This window comes from Misgurnus anguillicaudatus, unplaced genomic scaffold (assembly GCF_027580225.2).
Source record: "Misgurnus anguillicaudatus unplaced genomic scaffold, ASM2758022v2 HiC_scaffold_28, whole genome shotgun sequence".
NCBI classification, from domain to species: Eukaryota; Metazoa; Chordata; class Actinopteri; order Cypriniformes; family Cobitidae; genus Misgurnus; species Misgurnus anguillicaudatus.
Window position 1 is genome coordinate 8,315,933 of NW_027395278.1, and position 18,358 is coordinate 8,334,290.

Consider the following 18,358-nt stretch of genomic DNA (forward strand, 5'->3'; position numbering starts at 1 on the left):
GCTGAGCGCGCGGGGCGAGCTGCTGACGACCGGTTCCCCTGCGCTGCTAAGATGGGGTCCGAGGAGGGGAACGGAGGTGGCCGCCGCAGGACGCCGACGGCGAGAGGCAGACTGAGGAGCCGGCGTTGGTGGACCAGGGCAGCTCTCTTCCGACGGGGCACGACCGCGGAGCTGTAACGACTCCCCGGGCTCGCCGAAGAGGCCGGTCTGTGAGACAGGAGCATTCAGAAAGTTGTTCTTGTCTGCGTCCGTCGTGTCAGCTAGACACAGCCAAAGGTGGCGATCTTGAACCACTGTGGTGGACATCGCACGACCGAGGGTCGTGGCCTCCCTCGTGCAAATCTGTAAAGCTTTCGCTTGGTGAACCTGCAGCAACGCTATTGCGTGCAGGGCTGAAGCCGCCTCTCCGCATGCCTGGTGGGCAGCGCCCGTTAAACCGGACGACTGTCTACAAACACGGGAGGGAAGGGTTGGGCGGTCCTTCCAGGAGGCAGCGGTGCAACCATTCCAAGAAGAGCAAGTAGCTTCTCAGTAGCAGATAATGCCGGCTTTCGAAGCGAAAAAGCTAATTTCCATATTTGCATCTGCTGCTTATATACGCATCTGGCGGGGCGGCGCCAGCATTATGCAAATATCTCAATGCCAAGTTCATTGGCGTTTTAGTAGTTATCGAAGCAGATTGGTCCCTCTAAGCGAGTTCCCAATTCGTCGGTCACGACGTGACGTCGTAGTGACCGACTGAAAGGGAACTCAGTTTTTTGTCAAGGCACAGTGAAGAAACATTTACTAAAGGCTTTCATTTATGTTTTTTATATGTAATGCAGAACAGCATTTGTAACACGACAGACGACATCAACTCAACATCCGAGTGGACAAGAACACCAACAGAGGAAGCCAGCCGCAAAAACAATGAAAAATTGTCATGAGTTTTTATTTGAAATAAAAATTATGTGATAATAAACATTTAGTGTTGGCTTAATTATAGTGTTTTAAAGATGTTTTGAAATAAGTTGTTTTTAAAAAAATAACAATATTCTGTATGTTTATGGTATTTACCCTATAACATTTATAACAAGAGGTGAACAAAGCACCACTTTAGTTTACAGCCGGCAAATATGAGAATTACCTGGTAACTCCTGTATACATATACAGATCAAAGAGGTACAAGTTGCTATTATTTTTATTGTGCCGTTATATTTTATTTGCCGACGTGGCTTGTAGACATCAACTGTAAGCTATACAATACACTTCATCAGGTAAGTAGCAATATGAAAAAAAACATATTACCCATAGACGTAAGTCGTACATACCACGTAATATTACAATAGGTACCCTGTAGTTATGAAATACTTAGAGAATAATTTTCCATATATTCTTACCCCCTTATTACCCCAAACTTAAAATATTGTTCCCTTATAACTACAAGTACGTACTGTAGAGGTACTCTGTTGTTACAAATAGGTACGCTGTAAATTCGGTTTAATTACTCGGTACTTTGCAGGTCGTAAAATAAAGTGTTACCCATTTTGACTTTGACGAGCGTTTTTAGACTGCTGAGATCGAGGCAGACCAGATAGAGATTGGCGTTGCACAGTATTTACAGTTATACTAGGCAATTATTTCATGACTTTTATTACACACCACGGGGATCTCAATGGTGGGCACGAGCCTGCGTGAGAAAATGGATGTGTGGCACGAGAATGGGATCAATTGCGTGAGTCTCATGCTGTATGCGTGAGGGTTGGCTGCACTGCAAATATATTAATGCAAATTTAAGTTTCAGATGCATAGCCAATAGGTTTTCACTTACTCTTGTGCAAACTGTACTCATTTGCCTTCAGTTTTGCTTAAACCCACACAGAAATTCTAGTAGATCTTACTGGTGTCACATCCCTGCCTATGGGACCAGTAGAGTACCCGTATCCCTCGCTTATCATATCCCTTCCTCTAGAAAAAAAGGTGGATAAAAAAATTTATGAGTCCCACTATATATCCTCACCTTTACTCCAATTAGCAGCTCCTCTTGGCTTATAGACATAAAGGAAAATAGTGGGCTGTTACATCTCTACATGTTTGATTGGACTTTTATCAACCCCTCACAAAACCCCCACAATTCCTTGCCCCACAACATGTATTCTTGTTATGCCGTGCCTCACTAATCACAGTCCAGGGAGGGCGAATAAGATTCTGTTCTTGCATGGGCTTCTTCCATTTCTTGTTTGAGGTCCACTATTTACCATGTATTCAACTTATGCATAGCAGCCAATCTTCATGCCTTGTGACCCAAGGTAGACAGTAGGGTAGAGCAAGTGGATGATGCATAAAGAATTTAATGGATTGGGACAAGAGTTTTGCATGTAAAGCATGTGCATCTGCTGGTGTTACTGCTGTATTTTCATTGCCTTTAAGAAACTCTTTATTCAGTATTAATGTCATTTCAAACTTTTGGGTGAAGATGTTTTTTATTTTAAATAAAGTAGCAGAATTAGCCATTTATTTTCCAGTTAGGCTTTCGGTATGTTTTCTTTTCAATACATCAGTTGTGACAATTATGGCTGTTCTCACATGTAATTTCTGCTTTTCCAACTCTTTCACACTTTAGGTTTCACCTGCAGTTCAGTGCAGATATATCTTCCAGTGCAGGAAGTGCCTTTGCTGTGGACAACTTTACTCTAAGTATGGACTGTTTCCTTGAAAGTGAGTTAACTGTATTTTTACTATTTTTAATATTTGTCTTGATGTCCTTTGATTAAGAAAGATGTCACTTAAAAAAATAAATAACAGTTTAATTAAGTAACTACTATTTACCAATTCTATTCATAATCATATTAAAATCAGAGAACGGATTTGTGTAAAATTGGCACCTAATTATTATTTACATTTTATTTTCCTTTTGTTTCATGATTTCAGTGCTCATACCTAGAAGTGACCCTGTGTGGGTGTATGATGAGACTTTATAACTAAATGACTTAATCTGTTATATATTAGCTAGAATTTGCCAAACAGACATTAAACTGATTTATTCTGTGCAACCAGTTAGCAACCACTTAGATCTATATCTTGATGGTGTTTTCATTCTAATCACTACAACTGGAATGGTTAGATGCAAAATGGGGATTATTTGAAAGAATTACCAACATTCACCAAACTACTGTGGTATACTGATAGAGTGTGATATAGTATAGTGATTATTCAATCAAACAAAGCCATTTAGAAATGTACAGTAATTTGAGCTTGTGGTTTCGAATAATCACAATCTGTGCTGAGGCTAAAGTGAAACCCACTCTCTGTGCAGTAACTCGGTCACATCAGTTCAATAATGACACAATGACAAGACCTTTAAAGCGTAACTAAACCCCTGGTCAGAGCCTGACTCCACCCACTGGCAATATTTGAAAAATGCAAGAAAAGTGGGCAGATCCCAATGGCGATAGAGGGGACGAACTAAGCTCGTACCAAGCATGTGGTGAGATCGTAACAAGGGCGTGGTGAGCTTGAACCTGCTTACGTCACAAGTTACTTTTTGGACCCAACGTCCAATAGGAAAATTCAACTGCAGTAGCCACTGTTTAACCTGAAGAGGGCAGCACTCAGACGTTTTTACACCATATATTGTAGTATTGAAACACTTTATATCCAAATGTCAAAAAACTTACTAAAATCAATGAACAGCACTAATAAAGCATCATTCTTACAGATCATTAACTAAATAAAGTTGGTTAAGGGTTTAGTTACTCTTTAAGACAGTGCTAAGTGGACATTTAACAAGTAGTCTCCCGAGTTTCACGTTCTGATAGTGAGCAGCCTGATGGGCTCTTTAAATGGTTTTGAAGGAGATCAGCTCAGGATACAGTGCAGTGGAGAAAAGAGCAAGAAAAACAGCGATTAATGGATTAAATAAAATAATTTAGACTGTGTGACCATCTTCTTCTGCTCATTTGGTCTTGAATATTCTACTCAATGTTTCATCTGAATCATTTGAATTCAAACCATACATTTGTCCTTCCAGACACTGGTAACAATTAAAGGGACGATTTACCAAATTTGCATTAAGCTTTGTATCGTTAGAAACCCAGTCATGTTTTTGAATGGTGGTGCATCATTCCCTCAGTTTCCCCTGAGACGGGAGTAATACAGATTACAGTGTTGCACTTCCTTCTTTCAATGATGTAAAAATCATTTTGGGTCATTGAAAGAAGGAAGTCCTATATCTTTATTGAGGGTGTAAGACTACAAACACTCATTCCTCATTTTTTCCGGTGGGGGGTGGCTATGGGTGGGACCTACTCATGCTACAGACCTATTTCAGTGGGTGGGACTTACGAAAATACACGAACATAAACGAAAAGAAACGATACAGCTGCCATCTTTTTGGAAGCTAAGCTAACAGACCCTGTGGAGTGAGCCAGGCTTCATGTTACAATAATAGCGGAAGGTAATCAATATGATATGGAAGAGGGTGATTTCACAAGCGTGATGCTCTAATCCGCTGTTCGTGGCTACCTTTATGAGCCACAATACAGCGAAGAGCTGCGGCAAGAAGCATGGGGAGGAGGCCGCAGATCAGGATATGGACGTTTGTGTGGTGAATGATCCCGGGGAAGAGAGGTACTTTGCGTATGGGCTTGTTTGTTTCACAGACGCATTTCGGCTCACGAGCAAGGTGCATCTGTGAAGTAAACATATTGTGCGGTGTACAAGTTTGTGTGCAGGATGCGACATTTTCTTCTTAGGGATTATTTAGACGTTTGGCCAAGCACTCTCAAAATTAAATAAGAAACCTGCTCCTATGACACAATTCGTTTGTGTGGTGAACCAACCACCCAAGCTTCGTACCGTATATGGACAGCCGCGTCCTGGATGCATATTTTAGAATCATTAACTGGATGCCACAGCCAACGCCTGCAGGGATAAACTGATGTCTGACTATAAAGTGAGTGTTTCTATTTTCTTTCTTATACTAATGTGGCATGTATGTACACAATAGCATACAGCTGAGTGGTGTTCTGGATTAGTGGGAGTGGCTTGCAGAGTTGTGCATTGTGGTGCATTGGGGGAGTTGTAGTTTTCCACACAAATGCACCCTACAGTCACGTTCTGTCTTTTCTCTGTCAAATAGGTACCAAATTCTAAATTTATGTTACATTTCGACTACAAAATATGACCCACTTTCAATAAAGATGAATGTTTCAACGGGTGAAATGTCTCTTTAAGGAGATGCAAGACCCTCCAAAGCCCTATTCGGACGGTAATTATTTATCGTAGGGATGTACACTGTAGAAAAATTGCAGTAATGCAGCTGTTTGCAAGTAAGGGCCATACATGGGCCACAACTAAATAGCCCATAATCGGCCCAAACCTGGGCCAGAACAAGTTCTAAAATTTGTACCAGTTCTCAGCCATAGGTCAACCATATTTAAATTAGCATTTAACCAGAACTTCCAAAACTGAGCCATAACTCAGCCTAATCTTTCCCAAATTATATTAATAAATAAATCACACGAAAAATTACTTTCAAATTGTTTGCCTTTTTATTAATCAATAGCACACAAGTCAATAACACTACAACATTGTATTTGTTAAAACTCTTCTACTATAAACTGCCAGCAATAAACAAAAATACTAGTTTGTTCAAATACATTATTGGCATGAATCTAACACCAACAACTTAAATTACAAAGCAATTTCATCCTTAGTAAACAAACAAAAGTTTAGAACAAACTGATAATAAAAAAAAAACTTTGTGACAGTTACATTTGTGTGTGAAACATAGTTTGCCCAAATTACCAGCTATACACAAATACAGAAGTTTTCATTGAAATTAATATATTAGCATGAATTGAAATTTAAATGAATTACTTAAAAGTTAGTTAAGTTAATTAGAAACTTCATGTGTATGTGAAAAACCAACTCTACAGCCAGCTTCACGCAAAGATACAAGTTCCAGTTAAAGTATTAGCATGGATCAAACTTAGGTTCAAATAAAACAAAAATGAAAACAATACAATTAATAAAAATGAAAAAGAAAAAAAAAATCAAACACTAATAATAATCTATGTGTATGAGAAAGTGTTCCTATTCAGGATTGTCCTCAACAAGAAGTACAGTACTGCTTTCCAGCGTCTCTTTTCTTCTCAGCTCCTCTTTCCATAGATGTAAACATTACAGCAGCCCACTGTTATATAAAAGAAAACAGATGCAAATCAATAATTGTTATGAAGCAAAAGCCATATAATAAAGTAATTAAAAGATGATGATACTTCAAAACAGACAGTTAGATAAACAATTAGAAGATGAACCTTTTAGGATGAACTGCTTCTGTTTTCTTCCTCAAGTTGCTTTGCATGAAAGTGTCTGCGCTGAATGTCTAAATAAAGTAAAACATAGCTTAGACCTTAAAGACGTACTTTCATTTAGATACAAAGCAAATGAGATTTGTTCTAAGCATGTACTTAAAATATATTATATTAGTAATATCCCAATTATTATTTACCAAGAAAATTAAGTAAAATCAATATAAATGAAAGAGAGAAGAACCATATACTGCACGGTCAAGGTCTTCACAATTGCTGTCATACTTTATCCACCTATGAGAAATTCAGCTTTGCAGATATAATTCTAAGATTTGTCAATTATTGATTCTGGAAGCAAACAAATTAACATTACATTAAATGGTGGCCCTGATGTACTGTCACTAACCTGAATGTCACCTCCTCCTGTCCTGTCAGCATCCTTGTCCCACCTCTTTACCTGAAGCAAACACAGCAGATGATTAGCAGAAAATAATTTCACAGTATTCCATATTCGAAATATTTGTATTTTTACAATTTTCCTTTGTATTCAACAATGCAATTTGGTTAACTAAAGTAATGTTAGGCTATTGTCAGTTCTTACTCACCTAATGAATGAAACCACTGTCCAGCTCTCTGTATTTCCCAGCTTTCACTGAAATCACAATGTGACTATTTAGCCTTATAGAGAGCAATCTTTTAACATATAAACACAAAGATGTATGAGCCTCAACATTTAATTTACCTTAATGTGTCTATTGGAATATACACCCCATCATCCTTCTTTTGTCCCACTCCAGAGTCTTCATGTCTTGATGAACACAGACATGCTTTCACCAAAAAAGAAAATTAAACGTTACAGAAATACATTTTCAAATATGTTTTTTTATATAAATGGTCTAACATCAGGAAGACCAGATAACCAAGTTCGATTACTTCATTATAATATGATTACAGTTATTCTTAACCTGATAGAAAACAGCTAATTTAATATCAATATAATTGTCACACAGACAATATAACTTAACACATTACGTTACACACGAATCATGTAAACGTTTGCATCCCTTAATACGTTTGTTAGACATTTAAACAAAAATCATTTTTATGATTGAAAAAGTTTAAATATTAAAGTTACTTACTGGTTATCTTTCATCATGCTGCCTTTGAAATCTGTGTGTCCGTTATGATTGATTGACGCGGCGTAACTGTTACTCCTGTCCTGGCGGTAACCACGCCTATTGGTTAATTTGATTGGCCACCGCTCAGCTTGTGTTAACAGGAAAGCTTGTCTTCTGTTATGTGATTGGCCGGTGGCACTTGCCTTTTTTTTTTTGATTGGCCATCTCAATCATTTTTGACAAGGTGTTCGACGTAATGCTGACTTGCAGGAACTGACAAACGGATGACATTAAAATACCGCGAGAGTGATTTGAAATCAGAATGCTGTCCATGATCTTTCAAGTCGCTCTCGCAGTACTTTGATGTCATCCGCGTGTAGGTTCTTGTTGCACTTCATAAATAAACTGCGCATACGGACTACCGGCACATCCGGGAACTTGACTTTTTTCCTTTTTGGGGGAAAACAGACCAGACCTTCCATTGACTTCCATTCAAAATAGCGGAACAAAGCAACGTTTTTACACAGCTGGCAGGCGTAAATAACTTATGAAATCACTCAGATTAAACATGTTGAGTAATTATCTGTCCACCCTGCCTGCCATAGAGCGCGAAAGATACATTAACACATTTAATTTGGTCAATATAAAAACATGTCCCTTTCATTCTCCCAACATCAAATTTGACTCTGTTCCGATGCCTCGGACAAAGCCGCCCCCTGCGAGGCAAGCCACGTCGGGCTCTGGGTGCCCCGATCTGAGGATTACTGTGAGGAATTCCCCGGCTAGGCAACAACCCACCGAGGCCCTTCACTCCTCGAGGCTGCAGCCAGTAGAGATGCCAAGGGAAGCTGACTGGCTACTTACAGGCACACTGTCCCTATCTTTCGAGTCTCCCGTAGATGACCGTATATCAATCGCAGCATCGGAGGGCGAGTTCACCTTCGGGACAGGTGGCGCGATCCGAATCTAACCCAGAATTGATGGCTATGCTTGGCCAGGGAGGTCGGGCTCGAGTGGAGAGCCTGGGCCCTCCAGGCTGGACGATGCAAACTCCTCCTTATCTAAAATGTTACAAAAGTTCCTTTTTACCAGACAATCCTTGCTCTCACCCCGAAAAGAGAGACATTAACAGAGTACACCTATGTTCTTAGTCTTGGGCCCTGTGCTAAGAGACTGAAACAAGACAACCCCCATTGCTCAACAGAGCACCCACCTTCTGAGTCTCCCACTGAGAGGGGCAATAGCAGATCATCGGAAAACCAACCAAGTTTCTGAATCTCTCTTTGAGATTTTACAGCTCCTCGTTCTGAGTTTGACAACAGAGACTGAACCAGATCGACCACAAGTTCTGAGTCACTGGCCTATGCGTCCAGAGACTAAGTGGATCACACCACGTTCTGAGCTTCTCGTCCAGAAAGGCAATCACAGACATCTGCAACAAGGTGAAGCTCAGAAGAGCAAACCTTCACTTCAAGGGACCTTCCTCTGCGTGTTCCAGATTTGTTAAGGACCTTCTGCACCGACTACAGGACCGTGTCTGCGTGTTCCAGATTGCGAGTATCCTCTTGGTGCTTCCTGGAGATCACAGTTTATACAGCACTTTGTGTTCAAGGCTGTTGAACTGAACCTGACTCTTTCCCTATTGCAGCACGGAAAAGCCTGACACGTGGCTGACAGGCCATCACCGGAACACTTAGTCAAACGCACAGAACGTAAATATCACATATCCAAACCTCTTTTCTGAAACCATGGCATTGGTCTATTTTATTAACTATTGCATAACTGATTTCTTTATTGTTTAGCAGATAATTCTTTAATTAAAATAAGGTTTTCATCTTATCAGAAACAGGAAACATTCTGCCATAAATTCTATTTAATAAATTCTACAGTATTCAGAATTTTCTATTCTTCGCATTTTAGTTTTCATCTTTATGTTTTCTTTAGTATTTTAGTATCATTTAGTAGTGTTTTTAGTTTTATTGTTTATCTTTTGTTAATAAATTCCATTTTATTTCCACTGTGTCTTCCTTGTGTTGATAATACAGTTAAAGGGTTCTACAAGCTAGTCAGAATCTCACAAAATCCTTCAGATAAATTAGATGACAAACAACCTCTAATTTACAAATGTTCTTATTTGTTGAATGATTTATAGATCATTTTTATTGTTAAAGTGAAATTCTTTAGCTGGTGCCCCGAAGTAGAGGAGGGAGGGGTCATCTGACACACACATGCACACACACTTGAGTTGAAACCTTTAGTGTCCTGTGTATGGCATACCACCCAGTTGTTGCCCGTGTAAAAATCAGTAAATTAATTTGTGCCCTTGTCAAATTCACTACATATGTGTGAAAGGGATTAATGACTATTTTATCTTTATTTGTTGTATAGTGCTGTAATTGCGCAATATAAAAGATAATGGAGATTATTATGGGATAGACTATACAGTAGCCTATTAAAAGTAAAGGGTTCAATGTGTATGAAATTGTAATTGATGACTGGCACTTTGGTTCTCACAGTGTGATAAAAACATAATTAAACACAATAAGATATACATCTTCAGAAGATCTAGGAGTCGGAAAACAGCATGTAAAGTCTTTCTCTGGTAGCATGGAGAGAGTGCCACTCATGTAAAATGGCTCACTTGCTCCATGAAATATCTGGCCAACAATTTGTATCTGATACTATTTTCTGATTCGACACGGCACTGTGACTTCATATATTTTAGCCTCTCCTGTCTCCACTTAATATGGCTGTTCTGAATGTGTATGCAGGGGCAGACTGGTCATCTGGCAGATCGAGCAATTTCCCGGTTGGCCGACATACTTTTAGGCCGACACATCTCATACTTTTACAGCCCATAACACTTGTACATTGCGCATCACTGCCCATTTCTTTCTTTTTTGCTTAATTTATTGATGGCACTGCAAGGTGCAGTGGCGGTTTAATGCATTTTTCAAAAGAATTAGCGAAATATGTTTTTATCCTAAAAGGAAATGAGACTTCCCACGAGACACAGAATCAGCAGCAAATATTTTTCGAAACACCTTTTTCCAATTCCAAACCAAATTAATCTTAATAACTACCATTATTTATTTATAAGTAATATATTATTGTTATTAAGTCTTGTCGCTTGTGTACAAATTGACCTGAAGTGCCGTTAAAATATATTTCTAATCAAGATTTGTTTTCAAGAAATGGCTCATTTTAATCCCAACAGCTTTTGTAATAATGTTTCAGTGCAAAAAGAAAATATCAAAAAGTATTCTGATATTCACAGCTTGGTAAAGCCCATTTAGTCAATTTTTGCAAAGACATAAGTGTTGTCGCCTTGTCATATGAGCTTCATCTGTTACTAAAAATTGATCAATTAGGTCTCAGGTGTGTATAAAAAGAACCCCAGGACACTAGACCTTCACATCAACTGCAACTAGACCTCTGCAAACATGCCTAATATTCACCCTGAGACTAAAGTTTTGATTATTAAGAGCCTGAAGACCAGATCCACTCCTGATGTGGCAGACACCTTCAATGTGTCTCAGCGTCAAGTACAGAGGATAAAAAAAGATTTGAAGAGACTGGAGACGTTTTTGACAAGCCCAGGTCAGGCAGCCCCTGCAAAACAACTGCTCGAGAGGACCATTTGTTGGCTCGAAAATCCAAGGCCAGCCCATTTTCCACTGCAGCAGAGCTCCACAAGACCTGGAGGTAACCTGAAGTCCCTGTTTCAACCAGAACAGTTTGTTGGATTTTGTCTTGAAATGGCCTCCATGGTCATAGCCAGCACTAAACAAAAGACTATTTGGCAAAAAACTGTGTGGCATTTGCCAAGGCCCACTGCCTGCCAAAAGGATGGATGCTGGAAAAACAGAAGGTTGATTTTTCAGATGAATCTTCTGTTGAATTACACAGCAGTAGCCTTAAATATCGCCTTAGATATTAAATATATACAGGAGACCTACTGGAGCCCGCATGGATTTGAGACTCACCCAGAAAACAGTGAAGTTTGGTGGCGGAAAAATCATGGTCTGGTTACATCCAGTATGGGGGTGTGCGAAAGATCTGCAGCAGGATGGTGCTCCATCGCATACTTCCATCTCCACATCAAAGTTCCTCAATGCGAAGAAGATTAAGATGACATAAGAACATATAGAAGAGAGTTCTTAGTTAAGCCAATGCCTGCTGACTCCCTATGGGTTGGAAAAAAACTCCTAGGAGAAAACCCTGTAGGAAAAGTCTTAGGTCTGTGATCCCTGGGCATACATCGGCTGGGCATCACGTAGAAGGAAGGCCAGTAGATCAGTGCTGTGATGAGCTACACGGCAACAGGAACTGGGTCTGTAAATCTCAGAGTCCTCGGGTTCGAGGACGAGGCAGGGAAAGAGAAACAAAATCCTATTGGCGTATGAGGTCATTTGCATGTAATGCAAGTGTCATATGGTATAGTGGTTGAATATCTGCTTGGTCCCGGACAAGCTAACTATTGCGACATAAGTATATTTACTACACAAATTATGTGAATGCTTTGTTAAAGACAAATGTTTTTAGTTTAGATTTCAATTGATCCACTGGGTCTGATTCTCGAACATTGTTGAATAAATCATTCCAGAGCTTACGGGCTAAGTAGGAAAAGGCTCTACCACCTTTACACACTTTTGATATTCTAATTTTGCAACTGCAGTGTACTAACTATTATCAGCTTATATTGAATTTAGTTGGACTTGATAGCAGAGGTGGACAATACTTAGTTACATTAGTTACATTTTCCAAGCATCTGTGCTTTATTAGGTTGTTTGTATTGGGAAATACATTACTTCACTACATTCTGAAGCACAGAATTATACTGTGTATGAGTTTAATATTGCATATTAAAATGTATTTAATACATAATTACATTAAAATGTTGTACTTGAGTAAAAGTACTTTAATGTACTTAAATATTAAATGTAAAACAAACACGTGCATTAATTAAATGTAATAGAATAAAAAGTATGATAATATGCTTTGGAATGTATGTTTTCCAAAGAAAAACATGGATAAAATACAAATACTTGAAAAATACTTTTAAGTAGAAAGTAAAACCTCTGCTTAATAGTGACCCTAGCAACTTATCAACCCACCTGTGGTCTGTGGACACGGGCATGAACAATCTATTTATTTCTCCTTTCTGTGTTTTTTGGCAGTCTGTAAAACGGTAGTTCTGAAATCTTGTTAATCTATTAGTACAGTCGATCGCACAACAGCTTTTTCCCATTTCGACGCGTTTTCTCCGATGTCACGCTGTACTCAAATGCTGCCGTCTCTCTTTTGCCACTCAGTGGGCGTAATCGCAGTCCCTCTTGTCGACAGTGATGTCATGTGCATACCCTCTATTCTTGAGGTCAAAAAAGCGTGGATAAGCTTCTTTGCATTTGATGGCGTATTTTTGAGATATTCCTAAATGGAAGAATGTTATGTGGCAGATGACATATGACTATCGAAAGATAGATTACTGCCGAACATCACACCTAGGTTCTTGAGTGTGGAGGATGGCACAACAGTGCAGTCATCTATGGGTAACATGTAGTCTGACATATTTTTTTGGAGTTATTCGGTTCAATAATAAGTGTCTCTGTCTTATTGGAATTTAGCATAAGGAATTATTTGTCATCCATTTATTGATATCGCTAATACAGTCTGTTAGCTTAGAAAAAAAACTGGTGGGTTTCGCTAGGATGTGAGGAGATGTAAGGCTGGGTATCACCTGCATAGCAGTGAAAACTTATGTTATGTTTCCTGATAATGTCTTATTGAGGTGACATATATAACGAGAAAAGGACAGAACCTAGACCTGATGTGCTATGGTGGGGCCTTAATCCTGACTGGAACTTTTCATACGTACTATTATTCACTAAAAATGTGCATAGTTGGCTTGCCATTACTTTTTCTAGTTTTTTTTTTTTTTTTTTTGAAAGAAATGGGAGATTGGTCTAAAATTATTAAACTCTCCCTGGTCAAGGTACAGCTTTTCAATGAGGGGTCTAATAACTGCCAGTTTGAAAGCTGTTGGAATGTATACTAGTTCTAGTGATGAGTTAATGATATTTATTGTTGGGTCTGACACTACAGGAAATACATCTTTTAGTAATTTTGTGGGAACAGGATCTAATATACACAATGATGATTTGGATTATTTTATTAATTTTGAGAGCTCCTCTGTTGTAGTAGCTTTAAATGATTCAATTGTTCATGTGGTAATCTAGTGTTCAGTGTACTACTGAGTAAAATGGTGGCTGTTTGCATAGCTTCTAGAAGTACCATGTATGAGGGTTACTTCATGGCTGGATGTCACAGTGTTGCCCACAGCATGGCATTGATTTTACAGACAATTGGAAGCATTTCTGAAAGATACCTGACCTGCTTAAGAGAGATGGCCACCATCCCTCCCGGGAAGGAAGTGCTGTACTCTGGAAATCTATCAAATAGTCTTACTTGTGATAATGTCTGACTATCCAGGGCCCAAGTCAGGAAACAGACAGATCATCTTAACCGTCCGTCTGTTAGCTGCCTTGACATGTCAAGAACACATATATCCCAGCAAATAGAGTTTATATTATCAGAGTATCAACACATCTAGACTACTGTATGTCTTATCACACCAGCACCAGAGCATATTACATTGTCTGACATTGTTCTTGCAATTTCTCATACCTCATTAACATTATCTTTGGTGATCTCCGACTGGCGGAGTTTGGTGTCATTAGTGCCATCATGCATAACAATCTTAGAAAACTTAGCATTAGCCAGCACTTTAAGTTTGAGTCTAAAGTCAGACGTTCTGGCTCCCGGGATACATTCGACTATGGTGGCTGGTGCCTCTATTTCCACGTTCCTGAGAATAGAATCACTTAGGGTGCTTGTCTCGGCTGGTGTATGGTGTATGCCGCCTGAGAGTCACACAGTTAGTCTGCCGCTTTGACTCAGAGCCATGTGCATTACCCATAATCCTAGAAGCATCTGGAACAGTGTCTGTAACATTAACACTAGCAGTCTTACTATCCTTAACAAGCGTTCAAATGCGCACTTCTAGTTCTGCAACCTTATCCATCAGCCTTACTACTTTTTTACACTTATTACACCCATTAGACAAGAAATCCTGATTGGGACAGCAGTATTTAAATATTTTAATTTAAATTTGCTTCAAAAAATGTTTAACAATATTACAAATTACCATTTTGCACCATTTTGATTAAGTTTTTAACATGTTAATGAAATAGACAAACATAATGTTATTTAAAAAATTAAGATGATTAATCACATTATTTTAACTTTATTCACAAGCTGTTTATAAATAAAAGACTAAAGTTTGCAAACACTTAGATAAAAAATACTTTGATGATCAAGCCTGAACAAGATGATCAATTTAAGTTGGATTTCTCCACTTAAACACAATTGTAATTTTTGCCATCTTTGTCACTTTCACCTTTGGCTTGCTCACTGCTAACATTGCTAACATTATGTTTTGGGTCAGGGTTGTATACTCTAATATCACTTTACATGTAATGGTGTCTCTGCAATCTTGTAGATACTTCACATTTTTATTGTAGATTTTATCTACATTTTATGGTATTTTATTTACCTATCATAAACTGTAAAACGTAAAAGCGGATCTACTTAAAAAACTTACTTCAATTGGTAACACCAAATATTTAAACATATTTAACTTTAATTATTTCACTTAAACTGAGAAAATTTAAGTTGAAAAAAACATATATTTTTAGGGATTATTAATAATTTGATCTAACTTTAACTTTTTACAGTGTATATTATTCAAATGTATATACTATTTAAGTTTATACCATTGGTGTCTTGATAATCCCATAATAATTCTTGGTACTGTGCAAGCACTTGAATATTTTTTTACTAATATACATCTTATACTGTATATTATATTGTGTAATATAATATGCATTGTATAAAAACCCTATACTCTATATTTCATGTTATCTGCTCTGCAACAATGTAACAATACATTTTTTCATTAGTGCTATAGAAATACATTTGAATTAAAGTAATTCTAACACATTCTTTGTTGTAAAGTGCATGATCTCCCCCTCTCTGCTGCCCTCTTGTTACTCTTAACTAGGTTAAGAGACCTCTCCAGCTCTCTTAAATAATTTAGGAGCTGAGACCTAGTCTTAACACTTTAGAGGCTTTATAAATCAAATGTATTTTTAAGTCTAGGAATAAGAGTAAAATGACGTCATTCTTAGAATTTTGACACACTTAAGACTAAAATTTTACTCTGAGTGGCTTTATACATACGGGCCCAGGTCTCAGTGTTATCATAAGGTGGTCAGAATGGTTAGTTTATAATTTGTGCACACAGGCTAAAACAATTAGCAGATTTTTAAAACCTGCAAAGCTTTTTGCAGTGCTTGCATTATATTATTCTAAAATCATGTGCCAACTTTTATACTTAATCATTATATGGCTTTGAGTTGGTATACATAGTCAAGGTTGCACAAAGATGGGTGGTATTTGCAATCCTATGTAGCGGGCCAATTTGGGCCAAAATGCCAGGGCTGATTATTTGTCCCAGTCCAGGCCTGTGTGAATGAGTTTTATGTAATATCCTTGTAATATCCTTAATTCATGCCAAAATGACATATATAGTCTCAAATGTTAATCAGCATTAAGGTCTGAGATGAAGTGTGCAGCCTTATTTCTAAGGGTAAACAATGTATATTAATGCAATAAGTGATCTGTGTAATATTTGAGTCATAGAATAGGGACAGGGTAATAAAAATGATGGGAAATAAAAATGAGATATGTCTTACATCTCCAAATTTGTATGAATTCCTATGTTTTTGTATGATTTGCTTTTGCCCCTGTGATGTTTAGGTAGATATGGGGTTAGGGGTGGGGTTTCGACATTATTGTTTTATTGATAAATGTATGTTTTTTACAAATCACTTTGTGTGAATTCATACGAATTACCCAACCTGTAAAATATGTATGAATTCTCGCGAGAATATACTGGCTTGTTTCTATAGATTAAATGTCCTGTTAAAAACCATCACGTTCTCTCAATGCTCTTCAGTTGAAGCAGATGGCATTGGATTCGCATCAATTGTTTACCTTTATTTCTGAGCTCTAGCATGGCAGCAGTTTTTATTAGTTTGCTCGCCAGAATAGGGCGTCCTATCAATACGAAATTTGCATACCCCGACCATAGTGACAGGCTCTAATGGTAGAGTAAAATAAAATAAAAAATGTCAGGAGAAGTCAAACTACCATTTTTTTCACTGAATTTTATGCCCAGAGATTCTCATTTTGTGGTACTACCTGTGGTGCCCAGTCCTCGTAAAATCAGCCAGTGCTTCTTTTATGACAATGCCAGCTGCTTGGCGATGGCTTGGTGTTTCCCTAATGAGCAGCGTGAAATGCGTAGCTTCCCAGTAACATGAGTGGAATGCTCCAATGTATCTCACAGAAAAATTTATTGCCTGAAAAACCATTTGGTTGTAAATACTGAAACTCTGAACTGTAGAACAATGGAAAGATAAGGAACAACTTGCTAGGAATGCTCATACTGTAGTATAGTTTATGTAGTCTATAATAATTTTTAAATCACAGAAACGTTTTCATTGTTCAATTACTGTTTTTTGATGTGTTCACAAAACACAGGAACTGGGAATTATTTTAGTACCCTGACCTTTTTGCAGGAACTAAATTAGCTCCTGCAGGAACTAAAAAGTGTCCCACCACACCCTGCTCGCAGCACACCACAGTACACTGAATCAACATAAATGCTACTTTTATCTTTAAGGAAATCAAATGTATTATAAAATTTAGCTTTTTTGAACAATCTGCCAATGACATCTTACTAACCATGACATAAAACAAGGTTAAACCTGAGGCTTTGGATTAGTTGTGTTTTTGTGTCAGATCTGAGGGTGAAAATCTCACAAATTAAGTTTTATTAATCATTATCGAGAACAAATTAATTTACTGAAAAGCTAAGAGAAAAGCCAGGTAACCAAAGGTGTGGACGGACTTTGCTAATATGAGAAGGAAACACAGGTCTATTTATGGATACACTGTCCAAAATCAAAGCTATTTTTGTCTAAACAAAAGGGAACAAATTAAACGTACTGACAAAATCTCTTTCTCAAAGAATACATATGTTTTTTTTTTATTAAACAATACGGCAGTAACTTTAATAATATTTATAAAATCATATTAACACAAACTTAGCCCTAAATGTAATTTCATTACTTGTGATAACAGTTCTGCCCTTTCATGAATTCTTCCATTCTAATCTAATCCACAATATACACACACTCAAGTCATAAGTCACTGTAACAGAAGATTTAATAGACTTGATTCTTGATAAGCACATTCTTTAGTAATTGTCTGATAAGCACATTTAGATTTTTGAGATGCAAATAAAGTTCCTTTCTGTCTTACTCCGCTATCTGGCAGTATTTATTTAATGACAAATTTTCATTAACTCTTTCGCCGCCATTGACGAGATATCTCGTCAATTAAGAGAAAAGAAAACTTCCGCAACTTATACAACCCGGAAGTAGCGCCTCACGTGAAAGAGAAAGAACTCTGTGTATGTTTTAAAGATCGCTCTGCATCTGATCTCTATCAAAAGTCCTTCACAAAAATTGAATTATCTCAGCTTTTTGCTAAAAATTTGGTGTTTTTGAAGAAACCTACCCATGTTTGAGAGGTGATTACAAGATAACTGATGAAGGTAGGATGAAACGGGTTTTTTTGTTTGAAAGCAGAGGGTCTGTTCTTTCATCTGACATATTGTTTGTTTATATATTTAAAGAAGAACATTTTCTGGAAGGCATTCAACTTTGTGAAAATCATGAAAAATGCTAGCGCTGGCTGGCAACTTTTTTTAAAAACGCTGGCGGGGAAAGAGTTAATAAAGATCAAGGGTCCCATCAT

General features: G+C 37.8%; 1 protein-coding gene and 1 long non-coding RNA gene across 3 annotated transcripts in view; one reads left to right on the top strand and one right to left on the bottom strand.

Annotated features, from left to right (window-relative positions):
• The window catches only part of LOC141362609 (ALK tyrosine kinase receptor-like), an 810,085-nt gene that overhangs the window by 711,371 nt on the left and 80,356 nt on the right, over positions 1–18,358 (top strand). Inside the window, exon 10 of the mRNA XM_073864911.1 lies at positions 2,603–2,697. Within this exon, the coding sequence (XP_073721012.1) occupies positions 2,603–2,697 (95 nt within the window). The remainder of the gene's footprint in view (positions 1–2,602; positions 2,698–18,358) is intronic.
• Positions 6,006–7,278, bottom strand: LOC129416920 (uncharacterized). Of its 2 annotated transcripts, none has more exons than XR_012368334.1 (5): positions 7,036–7,278; positions 6,899–6,962; positions 6,700–6,750; positions 6,300–6,367; positions 6,006–6,175 (listed from the first exon to the last, which is right to left on the bottom strand). It is a non-coding gene; the product is annotated as an uncharacterized lncRNA (long non-coding RNA). The 2 variants fall into 2 exon arrangements; XR_012368333.1 differs by having other exon boundaries at positions 6,012–6,175; positions 6,899–6,945; positions 7,036–7,275.